Source organism: Caretta caretta, chromosome 7 (genome assembly GCF_965140235.1).
Source record: "Caretta caretta isolate rCarCar2 chromosome 7, rCarCar1.hap1, whole genome shotgun sequence".
Classification (NCBI taxonomy): Eukaryota; Metazoa; Chordata; order Testudines; family Cheloniidae; genus Caretta; species Caretta caretta.
Window position 1 is genome coordinate 76,825,479 of NC_134212.1, and position 13,283 is coordinate 76,838,761.

Genomic DNA, 13,283 nt, shown 5'->3' on the forward strand with positions numbered 1-13,283 from the left:
CAGTAGCAGGGTCAAACCTTAACTGCTGAAGAAGCGGGCTGGCTACGACATGGATATCCAGCAACCATCCTTCCATAATGCCAGCTAGAATAAACTTCACAGCTTGAAGGGTGAACCATTCAAGAAATATGTTTGCTGGTGATGTTTTAAAGAAAGTCAGACCAGTAAACTGGGGGAAGACACTTAAGCACTTGGATTCAGAGACTGTTGAAGTGATAAGCTCACTTTTAAACAGCAGTAGCTTCTCCTGCTGATATAGAAAGAATATTTTCTTCCTCTGGACTAATTCATTCCAAAATTGAGAAATCACTTGGGACCTGAAAAAGCAGGAAAGCTTGTTTTTCTTTTTCAGATTATGAACAAACAGGAAAATGAAGGTGAAGACTACTTTGTTAGCTGCAGAAGCCAATATTTTAAGTTTCTCATGTTGACCTGGCTGACATAGTCGATTGAATTTTTTATTTTTTTTTAAATATTTCACTTAAACTATTTTACTTAAAAACAATTTTAACAAAAACAAACCTGTTTTAAAAAACTTGAATGTTTAAATCCAAAAATGCATATGCTTGTTTTGTTAAAATATTATGTTTGCTGTTGAAGAAAAATATCCAGAATACATAATGTTGTTTTAGTTAAATAGAACAATTTAAATATCTGTCTGGTGATGTTCTCCTCCTAAAACAGCATGGCAAGAAAATCCTCTAAATATTAATGATTAACCTGTTGAATTGGAGGTAGTTCACCTCCCAATGACTTCATAAATATCTGCTTCAATTATCTTTGGTAAATGAAATAACCAAACAATCATTCATTTTCCGATATAGCTGTAAAATTAATCTGAAAAGTTTTCAAAATAAATCACTTTAAAAATATATAGTGTGTACCTTCTAAAAATGAAATCTACATCTATCTTGGAATTGTGAAGAATATGTATTAAGGTTATAACAACCAACAAGAATGCACTTTTATGTAGAAATCCATGCTTAAATTGAGTCTTCCTGACTACTGATTTAATCATGATTTAAATCAAATCCACCCTGGCAGAAATGATATGAGAAAGAATAGGAAAAAAAATCCTCTCTTTCATTACTATCTTCATTAATCTGACCCACCATTATAATTAATACCTGCTTGAACCTGTTTAATGAGGATGCAATGCCAGCATAGGATCTAGCCAACTTATGCAAAAATTAAGCCATTTTTATTTTTAGTGAGACATTTGCATATTAAGATGTTTCTCTGGAACTAACAGGTCTCTACAGCTTTGAAAGAACACTTCCAAATACTTCCGCTTGGGGAAGCACAATCGGTCCCAGAATCCCTTTCACACACTGGAAAGCAGCCTACTTGTGGCCAATAGACTTTTCATTCAAAACCTATTTGAAAAGAATCTGTTAATCTTAAAATGACAAAATTTTGAGCCAAGTTCTGTTCTCAGATCTCCATTTGTAGCTTCCACAGACTACAGTTGGAGCTGTATGCATAGAATATTTGGCCTTAAATCTGTACTCATTGAAAGGTGTTTTACAAAACAAAAGTTGTAAAAAAATATGATGTGAAATCTAACATAATGGTAAAGTTATGTACTTTATACCTCAAACCACCAAGAGCATTCCACACATAAATTTACCTTGATTTAATTTTTATTTGTTTTTAAAGCAACTTTATAGTCTCCTTATTCCTCTTCCACATTTAAATATAAATAAATAAAAAAAATAAAAGATGTATTCTAGTTGTCTCTTGCACTGCAGAATGCTGTGAGGTCATCTATAAAATGCTACGATGCAACATTGCACAGGCTTGGCTATTGGGTGGGGATGTTTGTTTGTTTGTTTTGGGGGAGGAGTGAGATGGGTTTTTTAGAATATTGCATGGTTCTGATTTAATTTTGGTTTGTATACCAAGTGATTTAAATTTAAAAAAGTGTTTTCTTTAAAAGAGGAGGGGAGGAGTTCAGGAACATAATTAAAATTCTCACTTTTTAAACAGACATTCACAATACCCTAAATTGCTAGAACTGGGCAAAACATGACATTCCCCCACCCCGCCCCCACCCACTTCACCACCCCTTACTGAGATTAATATATTAATCTCCCTGTCAGTCAACTGAATTAAAAAACCAAGAATGATTTCCTTCTGCATTTAAGTCTTCTTTGGATCAGCTATAAAAATAAATATGCACAGAATTAACAAATAGCTTTATTGTAAAGTTTGAGTGTCATGTTTAAATATAGAAGATTTTATAAACCCTTTTCTTGGCTTGTCCACAGTTTCTAAGATGAGCATGATAAGGGAGGTTATGACTAAGCTATGCAATGATGCCACAAAAAGAAAGACTCCCTTATTTTCACAATACTGACATGAGACATTGCCTTAATGATGTTGCCAGGATTATAGTTGAAATGGCACAAGTGGGAAACTAGGCTAATGTGAAATGCACCTCAATAAAGAGGGTGCTACCCAAGGCCCAAAGTGCTACTTGATTCCCAGTTCAGCTCTTTACATGAGTCTCATGAAATGTGCAGGGTCTTGTGCAGATCCTCTGTACTGAGGTGAAGGAGTTAAAACTCACCATAATCAGCAGGTTTGAAATTTAGATTTTTTGAAAACACTGAAACTATGAAAAAAAATACATAGACATTGCTCTTTAAAAATACTTGTTTCCTGTGCCAGTCTGAAAAACACACACACACATTCTTATCTCAGTTACATTGGTGTACTATAATCCAATGGAGCTACACCAGATTTACACCAGTGTAAATGATGATAAACCTGGTACTCATTCTCTATATAAATGAGGAAGACTCCAAGCAGTGTGGTATGTTAAAATCACATGAAAGTAGTAATTAAATGAGAAATTTGTCATTAACATAAGTAATAAGCAAATTTTAGTGCAAAAGTGCTGGGAAAGTGGTACTTGAAGATGTTGCTCTGAAAACCGTTTGTAGAAATAAGCCTGCCATGGGTCAGATAGAAAGTGTAACCCTAATGTGTTAATATACCAACTACTCAAATGAATAATTTATAAATTATTCAAATGTTTAAATGAACAAACAATTTAAGTGCCATAACTTTTTATAAGCTTACTAGTGGTAAGCACAACTGTTAAATGAACCACAATTTAATGAAGATAATACATTAGGAAATAAATATTTCTCCTTATTAATGGTGACATTTACCCCAGGGCCCATACAAGATTTTCTGTGCTGCTTAATCCATGTATGATCCTTGCACTGGGGAAAAAGGAGAGGTACTGAGCTGTCATGTAGGGGGCTGTCATAAATATAAAGGGAAGGGTAATCACCTTTGAAATCCCTCCTGGCCAGAGGAAAAATCCTTTCACCTGTAAAGGGTTAAGAAGCTAAAGGTAACCTCGCTGGCACCTGACCAAAATGACCAATGAGGAGACAAGATACTTTCAAAAGCTGGGAGGAGGGAGAAAAACAAAGGGTCTGTGACTGTCTGTGTGATGCTTTTGCCAGGGACAGAACAGGAATGGAGTCTTAGAACTTAATAAGGAATCTAGCTAGAGATGCGTTAGATTATGATTTCTTTAAATGGCTGAGAAAATAGCTGTGCTGAATAGAATGAATATTCCTGTCTGGGAGTCTTTTTTGTAACTTAAGGTTTTGCCTAGAGGGATTCTCTATGTTTTGAATCTAATTACCCTGTTAGGTATTTACCATCCTGATTTTACAGAGGTGATTCTTTTTTACTTCTATTAAAAGTCTTCTTGTAAGAAAACTGAATGCTTTTTCATTGTTCTAAGATCCAAGGGTTTGGGTCTGTGGTCACCGATGCAAATTGGTGAGGATTTTTTACCAAACCTTCCCCAGGAAGTGGGGTGTAAAGGTTGGGAGGATTTTGGGGGGAAAGACGTTCCAAACAACGTTTTCTCAGGAACCCAGATACAGTTTGGTGGTGACAGTGGAAGTCCAAGGGCAAAGGGTAAAATAGTTTGTACCTTGGGGAAGTTTTAACCTAAGCTGGTAAAAATAAGCTTAGGAGGTTTTCATGCAGGTCCCCACATCTGTACCCTAGAGTTCAGAGTGGGGAAGGAACCTTGACAGGGGCACAGAGAAGTTGCGATTGTATTTCAGTTCCATGACAGTCATCTCTCATATGCACATACACTCACAAGCATAGATGTGAATTTCATTCTCCTGGTCTCTGTTTAGTTCCCTGCACAATGCCAGTGTAGTCAGACTTGATGCAGAAAGCTTGAATTTCAACCCAAGGGCTAAATTTTGCCCTCAGATATATAGCAGGAATGCACATTTTTGCCAGCTTAATCCAGGAACAAATTTTGACCCTCTAGTGTTCTGTTGACTCACTGATTCAAATGATTTAACATTTTACCTAATCAAAATTGATGAGTTCATTGTCAGGTCCTGACAAGGTACAAGAAACTACCTTTTTTCCCCCCCCGACTACTGAAGTACTCATCTCATCCAATGTTATGCCCAACAGACATGAGTGTAAGCCAGTTCTGTCCTGGCAAGCCATTAACACTTCAGGCACATTCTAATCCTTCTTTTTTTTAATAAGTTATGACTTTTTTTTGAAAATATGTATATGCAGTCTGAATGACCAGTGGAAAATGCCAAGGCCCTGGGATTTCAATTTCTGGAACAATGGCGTAAACAATTTGTTTTCAATCAAATATTTGTGAATACTGCACTTCGTAAAGCTATTACTATATGTTCAAAGTATAAAATATAAGAAGGGCCATTAAGCAGGCAGCGTTCTCATCCTGCTCTGAAAAGAGTAAACACACTCAAAATACTGATAAACAGGGGTTTGGTGTTTTAATTCTGTTAAAAAAAAGTTAAGAGTACTAGATTATTCAATGGTAAAGTGCATTACAAGATCTCTTTCCCATTTATTTTATGATGTCACAGAAATTTCGAGACTCTGTAAAATGTAGTACTGCTGATTTGTTTCGTACCAAGGTAGAGGGAGTCAAAGGGTTTAGTACAAAGGTGGGCAAACTACGGCTCAGGGGCTGCATCCAGCTCTTCAGACATTTTAATCTGGCCCTTGAGCTCCCGTTGTGGGGCAGGCTCCAGGGCTTTCCCTGCTCCGGTGCTCCAGTTAGGGAGTGGGGTCAGGGGCTTGCCCCGCTCCACACAGCTCCTGGAAGCAGTAGTATGTCCCACCTCCAGTTCCTACACATAGGGGCAGCCAGGTGGCTCCACATGCTGCTCCATCCCAAGCACTGCCTCCGCAGCCCCCATTGGCTGGGAACTGTGACCAATGGGAGCTGCAGAGGTGGCACCTGCAGACGGGGCAGCATGAAGAGCTACCTGGCCGTGCCTCCACATAGGAGCAGGAGGGAGGACATGCTGCTGCTTCTGGGAGCTGCTTGAGGTAAGTGCCACCTGGAGCCTGCACCCCTGGCCAGCTCCTGGGCCCCAACCCTGATCCCCCTCCCACGCTCCTGCACCCCCAACCCCTCATCCCCACCCAGAGCCTGCATCCCAACCTCCTCCCACACCCTGAACTCCTCATTTCTGGCCCTATCCCAGAGCCCACACCTCCAGTCGGAGTCCTCACCCCTCCCACACCCCAACCCCCAATTTCGTGAGCATTCATGGCCCACCATACAGTTTCCATACCCAGATGTGGCCCTTGGGTCAAAAAGTTTGCCCACCCCTGGTTTAGTAGCTGGCAGGAAATGAGAGAAGGATTAGACAGATGTAAAAGGAAGTTGGGGCTTTTCTCACAGAGGAGGGTTTGGCTGATGGTGGTAGTGAGTCAAGGAGCTTTGGTCACAGAGGTAAAGGTAGAAAGAACATCTCTCTCATTTACTCCCCTCACACAAGTTTCATTTAGGCCTCAATCCTTCAACACACTGAGCAGCTCCCAGGGAGGTGCTGAACACACCTAAGGACAATATTTAAGCACCAATGGCATTCACAAAACCACTGATCAGCTGCCACCTAAGCCTGGAAGCACTTGAAGCTTCCACTGGTAAAGTCCCATAGGAGCCTAAATTTTTGCTACTGAGACACCTAAATCCTGACAGTGCTGAGTAACTCAGCACTTAACTCATGCCTAAACCACAGCAGGATTCACAAGTTAGGGGTCTCCCCTGCCCTGATTAGCTTGCCTGCAGGGCTGGATCCAGTAGGCATGTTCAGAGCACACTTAACATGAAAGATGGGGAGGTAGGGGAGCCCTCTTTTACCCAGCAGTCCAGAAGGTTAGAGCACTCACTCAGGGGGTGGGATACTGGGGTTCAAATCCCTATGTGCCTGATGTGGAACAGAGATTCAAATCTAGGTCTTCCCCCACCTCGGTGAGTGCCTAGTCACTGAGCTATAGAGTCACTCACCATCTCTCTCTCTGGCCCCAAGAATATTTAATTATTATACAAAGTGGACCAGCTTCAACACCAGGAGAGGTTGCATGAGACCTTCCCCATAATATTGTATAGACCAGTTATAAGGGCACTCTTCTGGGTTGGAGCGGGGAGAGAGGAGAAGAGAAGAGATTGGTAGCACTGCCACTTACTCCTCCTCTCTACACAAAGAACATAAGCCAGGCCAGTCCCTCACTTCTGGAGAGGGTTCATGGCTGTGAATCCCAAGTAGAGAGAAGTACCTCCCTCTGACCCAGATTTAGGCCACACTTCTCCTCAGCCTCTCTTTCTAGCTAGTTTAGGCAGCTCCCCACTCAGCATGCTGGCTTCTATTCATCCCTTTTTTAAGGGTCTAACTCTTCCCAGGCACTGTATGGGGCGCTTTGGCACCTAACTTGGTGTTAGGAGCAGGGTACCTAACCCAATACAAGTTAGCCATAACATCAAGCATTGCAATGCCTACATCCCACTTATGAATCTAGCCCTGAAAGTACAAGACCCTTATCACAAATAATCACACTTGGTTACAGAACTGATTTCTTCCTTCTTTCTTGCAAAGGAGGCTTTGCTCAGAGTTTTGCTGTCACAGACAGATATGACGGTTTTCATGAAGTGGAATCTGCTGATGGAAATAATGAAGATTTGCCTTGGATATAGTGTGCAAAAATTTCAGTTTCTATGTATGAATCTTTGGATAGTGAAAACTAGCAAATGTTACACAGCTCTATAAGGGGTGTTCAGTATTAAAGTCATACAGCAGCACTGTTATTTCACCTATAGACATCCCAGGAAATATTCTATCACACAAGATCCAGCTGTTCCTCTTGGAATGATGAGCTCCTTATTGAAGAAAGACTCCACATTACTGAAGTTACTTCAGTCATTTATATATGCCTTTCCCAACTTCAGTGGGAGTTTTTCCTTGAGTAAAGAAAGCGGAGCTGTCAGTTCCACATCTCAAGCTAGAAAAATGACTAACTAGTTCCTTAATTGCTCTCTCCTTGTGATCCAACAAATCAAGATAATGGTTATTTGTTCTCCTTTCAGCAAAACAACAGCAAAATAATAATAATGAAAGATCTGTGCTCCCCCCAAGCTCTTATTTTTTGTTCACAGTATAAATTAGGATTCACAGAAGCAATTTCTCTCAGCTATTTTTAGTTTGTTAAAGTAAGTTATTTTGGGTTTATCCTTAGGACAACAACATACTTAGTGGCAAGTTGCTCTTTGTTAAACTGACATTGTACTTTGTTGTGCATTAAAAAAGTAAAATGCAAAAATGTAGTTATGCCATGTAACATGCCATGAATGCCATTAACCACCTTGGATTAAGGCAAAATACAGTATGGAAGTTCTTTCTAGATTCCCATTCTTAAATTAATCATTTAGTGCATTTTAAAAGCATAAATAGATTTAACAGCTATTAAAATATGAAGAAAGCATGTAATTTACAAATATATATTGCTTTGAGACTTACTGGCAAGTAATCCAACTCCACTTGCAAGGGATCCAATCCAAGCAGTCTTTCCTTTCCCCTCTCCAAAAGTATCCAGCCATTCTAGATACAAGACTCCAACTGCTAATGGAGACCCATAACAGAAGAACTGAGTAAAGAAGGAAACAAGGACAATCACCCAGCCCCATCCACCATCTGGCGACTTCAGCAATACCATTTTCTAGTGCCGGCTCTGTACAAAGCAGAGAACAAACAACACATACAATAGAAAATATGAACTAGTCCATTTCTCAAATGCGGCCACTGTGGCTTTTTGTAGCCACCAGGGGCTTTTCGTGCAGCCACTACAGCCTCCTGGGCAGTGATGGGGAGGGACAAAACATAGGCTCCTCCCACTCCCTCCTTGTTGCTCCTGGATGCACCACCTCTGGAGAGAGGTGGGACATAACACTGCAGGAGCGAGGGGAGTTCTTGACCCACGTTGGGGGGAGGGGGTTTGGATGGCAGGCTCCAGTAGGAACTTCAGGAACCTGGGACTTCAGGAACCTGAACTTGCAGCCCCGGGGTCCAACTGTGGGGCAGCGGGTGTTGACCCGTGCCCCTTCCCTCCTGTCGGCTCTAGCCATGCAGCCCTGGACTCCAGCTATGGAGCTTCAGCCTCCAGCCCCTAGGTCCAGCTGCATGGCAGCAGGTGCTGGCTCCCAGGGCTCCAGCCATACAGTAGCAGGTGCTGGCCACAGGGACCGACCCCCGGCCCCAGCCACAGGGCTCCAAGCGTGGGGCTTTGGGTGCTAATTCCTGGGTTTGGCCACAGGGCAGCAGGTGCTGACCCCCAGCTTTGGCCGCAGAGCTTCATTCGGCCTCTGCCCCCCAGTTCTGGCTGTGTGGTGGCAGGCACTGGCCCCGGGCTCCAGCCATGCAGCCCTAGCCCCTGGTGCTGATCAAGCTTCAAACACTCCTTGGCATTTCTTATAAAACATGCACAAGATGTAATAATACACGAGATGTCAGTGATAAGCCATACATTATATACATACATCACTTTTTTTTTTTTAATTATTCTTCAAACTGGTGGTGCCTTAGTTACCATAAATCCAATTGTACAGGGCTCAGGAGGAGGAAAAAATTAATAAAGATAGAACTGTTCCAAAAACAAACTAGCTTTCTGAAAATAATTTTTAAAAAGTGTCACAGATTTGAATCTAACATTTTGGGGCTAGAAAGGAGTACTCGGCCCTTATGGAAAGTGGGATAATTTCACTTTCCAGTGGCATGGGGTTCACTTTTTAACCCATGCAACACCACGAAGCATCAGACACTAACGATACCTACGTATATAAAACGGGTCATGCAGCCCCAGACTGAATCTTGCCCACCCTAGACCTCAGGAGGTGTAATTGTGTGGGAGGGATATTCCGTATTTGGGGCAAAAGTAATAGTAGAACTGGAAACAACCCTCTGCTCATTCCTGCAGTCGAAATGACATCTACAGCACTGGAACCATCAAAACCACCCCCTTAACTTTATTCCTTTTATGTGCTTTGGGAGTCTCACAACCAGCAGGTGTAAGTTTCCTAAATTGCATATAAATGCTATATGCACCGGAAAAAACTTGATCACGATTGAATATAAGTTTCCTAAGACCTCCCTCAGAGCTGCCACACTATGCAGAGGTCTTAAGATGCACATCACTAATGAGTATTTTGGGAAGGGTACATCTGACTTGTGTCGGCTTCCTGAACTCCAGAACAGCTAGCTATACGTTTAGCAGCCCTGCAAGATTCCTAATGTAGGAAAACTCCTTTTAGTAACTGATTGCCCACAGCTGACCAAAAGCACAATCCATCCTCCCCTAGGCCAACAAGTATAAAATTCGGAGTTTCCAGGCTAAGCTATTTTAGAGTCATGAAGAGTGACTAGATAAATCACTACAGAGGTGACTAGGAGAAGTAATGTGTCCCAGTAGGTAGTGCCTGGGACTGGTATGCAGGAAGCCTAGGTTCTAATCCTTCCATGTGTGACCTTGGGCAAGTCACTTCACCACTCTGTGCCTCAGTTTTCCCATTGTAAAATGGTCATAATGATACTGACCTCCTTTGTAAAGTGCTTTCAGATCTATGTACACATTGTCTAAGTAGAACTAGGTATTAAGTTTAAATCACTGGGAAGAAGGTTGCTGTGATAGTGTTCTAGTCAAGTAAGAAACAAAAACAGCAGCAGAGAAGAAATTTAGAGCATGCCTGCAAATCAAGCAACATGGAGAATGTATACTTTTTCTTCTCCATTAAAATTCAAAGATATTTTACAAAAATAATTTAAAAAAAAAAAGAAAATTTAAATGCTAAGAATTACATACTTCAAGTGAAAATTCAATTAAGAAATACATTATGGAAAGCTCCAAGAGAAAAGTCATTATTTTTACAAATATTCATTACTGAGACATGGAAAATGGTGGGACTAGAGATGCAATTGATTTAAGTAGTACACTACTTACAGAAGATGATCTAGACTCTTTCAACCTTCTAGAATATATAACTCTAGTTCCACTGGGTAATTCTACCTGTGGGGAAAATATTCGATAAAAAAAAAAGTTCTTCCGCACACACAGCCAATAGCTAGCATAGTAAAACAAACATGAAAGTCTGAAGGCTTGATGCTTTTTTTTTAAAAAACACTAATAGGAACTTCAAAACTTAGAGTGGAGAAACACTGGCCCTCTCTTGATCAATTAGGGGCTGACAGCAACCTTGGACCCAAGAAGAGCAAAAATACAGGCCAACAAACATAAAACAAACTTTGACCCTCTAGGGCTCTTTGGGAATGATTTACAGGGTTATAAGAGGACAGACTGTCTTAAGAATATATTACTATCAGTTATAAATCAACTACTTTGTTTCCTTGTATTAAGTTTCTCTCATAATTTCTTGTTAGTAAGTTTCTCTTGATAAGTTAGCCGCTATCAACTCTATATTATTTGAATGCAAATGCATCATCATATAATCTAAGACAATGCAGTTTTGATCAACAGCATTTAAAAATATACACATTTTCTGTCGTCAGAACCCTTCAAATTATATAAAATGGGACCTTCTCATTTCTGCAAAAGATTACACACACAACTACTGAAGGGTTTGTAGAAATCCTCTTGTATTAAAATACCATCCATGATTTGCATTTTTGTGCTCAACATAAACAGCAAGTGGTGCATATTGCAATATTTTCAAGAAAGGATGCTTTGCAGACACAAAACAGGGAAGTGCTCAGAAAACTAAAACTAGAAGTGCACTTAAAAATATGGTTAAAATATCTATTCTGCTTTGTTCGCTAACAACCCATACCACAAACAATATTTTTCTACAATGAATATTTTTCTCTACGTTTTAGCTGTGGCGTCAAGCCTTTAATTTCTATTGTGTTGAAGCTCAGAAACTTGGCATACAGGCTCAGCAAAAATTGTTTAAATCAGTTCTTGTTCCAGACATTAAAGAAAAAAAAATGTCTTGGTCATAAGTGTTTTGTCATGCTCTAATTGAAAAAAGGCGGGGGGGGGGGGGGGGAGAAAAGGATTAAAAACCTGGATTAGGTATTCAGCTGGAGTAAATCTGCATAACTCCAGTGACTTTAATGCAACTATGCCAATTTATACCAGCTGACAATTTGGCAGCACTTACTTTGCACAGTGAAGATATCTTTTGCCTTTTTTTTTTTTTTTTTTTGGTAATTGAAATTAAAGCTACTTAATATAGGCACATTATTCTCTTTCCTAAACATACCTTTTACATTGCACTTAAACTGAGATCAGTGATAGCGAACATCTTATCATTTACATAATAGTTCCATTCACATATCAGATTTTCTTTACTAAATAAAACAAAGATATTATGTTGATTTACTATTTTTACCAAGCACAATCAAAGCCTCTAGCAAACTTTATTATGCCATCGTCACAAGCTGAAAATCTCCATTGATAAGCCTGATTTTGTACTCATCCTAAAATACTTGAGTCATTTCTACTTAAAATTTTGTGTTGTCTAAGCAACAGATATTTTTGGTATCTGATCTGAGGTAATCTGGATACACTATTTTTGAGATAGGGAACTTATGAAAAAAAAATAGATGTTAGAAGAAACTGCCAAACTTTAAAAAACAGCTTGTTCAAGAAACTTGAAATGTAGTTTATTTGAAAGGTCTTGCTGAGATCAAGAGCACAGGACTAACTTTAAGAGTGTGCAGCCATACTTGAGAAGTTACTCATGGTTGAATTGGAATCAGAATGTTTCGTTGGACTCTAGATGACTTTTAATGAATGCCAAATGACACAAATTTCAGAGTAGCAGCCGTGTTAGTCTGTATTTGCAAAAAGAAAAGGAGTACTTGTGGCACCTTAGACTCTAAGGTGCCACAAGTACTCCTTTTCTTTTTGCAAATGACACAAAGACACCTATTTTTTAAAATTAAGTCTTTGGTCCTTTTCCTTGAAAAAAGGAAACAGCCTTCAAAGTCTAAACATATTAGCGGAAAGTTTGTCAGTGATTACTCTTCCTTGCCCTTCTCACAAGCTGCACTCTTACCCAATACACCCCAGCCACTGACAGCCAGAGCTTTACCTCAATTACCAGTTGCTAGCATCTTCTCCAGTCATCACACTGTATAGATGGGGACAGGCAACAATGGAATTTTCATTCTTAGTTCAGTCTCCTCCGATACCTACTCCTGCCATCAGTGCTACCACGAGAAACCCCCATTACATAAGCCAGCAAAGGTTCCCTTCACTCTTCCTTGAAGAAATAAAGTCCCATTGACAAGAATAGGAGTTGTGGCACCTTAGAGACGAACAAATTTATTTGAGCATAAGCTTTTGTGAGCTACAGTTCACTTCATCGGATGCATTCAGTGGAAAATACAGTGGGGAGATGTATATACACAGAGAACATGAAACAATGGGTGTTACCATACACACTGTAACAAGAGTGATCAGGTAAGGTGAGCTATTACCAGCAGGAGAGCGTGGGGGAAGACGGGGACCTTTTGTAGTGATAATCAAGGTGGGCCATTTCCAGCAGTTGACAAGAACATCTGAGGAATAACAGAACGCCACTAGCCATCACCTTCAGTCCCCAACTAAAATCTCTCCAACGCATCATCAAGGATCTACAACCTATCCTGAAGGACGACCCATCACTCTCACAGATCTTGGGAGACGGGCCAGTACTCGCTTACAGACAACCCCCCAACCTGAAGCAAATACTCACCAGCAACCACACAACAAAAACACTAACCCAGGAACCTATCCTTGCAACAAAGTCAGTTGCCTACTGTGTCCACATATCTATTCAAGGGACACCATCATAGGGCCTAATCACATCAGCCACACTATCAGAGGCTCATTCACCTACACATCTACCAATGTGATATATGCCATCATGTGCCAGCAATGCCCCTCGCCATGTACACTGGTCAAAC

At 40.4% G+C, this 13,283-nt stretch overlaps 1 protein-coding gene across 15 annotated transcripts in view; it reads right to left on the bottom strand.

Moving 5' to 3' along the window:
- SLC16A9 (solute carrier family 16 member 9) overlaps positions 1-13,283 on the bottom strand; it is a 30,541-nt gene that overhangs the window by 12,556 nt on the left and 4,702 nt on the right. For 6 of the 15 annotated variants that reach the window (XM_048856197.2, XM_048856195.2, XM_048856192.2 and 3 more), the window contains 2 exons: positions 10,315-10,380; positions 7,842-8,052 (listed from right to left, as the gene is read on the bottom strand). In XM_048856197.2, coding sequence (XP_048712154.2) covers positions 7,842-8,037 — 196 coding nt within the window. In that variant the 5' untranslated portion in view covers positions 8,038-8,052; positions 10,315-10,380. The remainder of the gene's footprint in view (positions 1-7,841; positions 8,053-10,314; positions 10,381-13,283) is intronic. The other 9 variants (XM_048856206.2, XM_048856205.2, XM_048856204.2 and 6 more) reach the window with 3 other exon arrangements.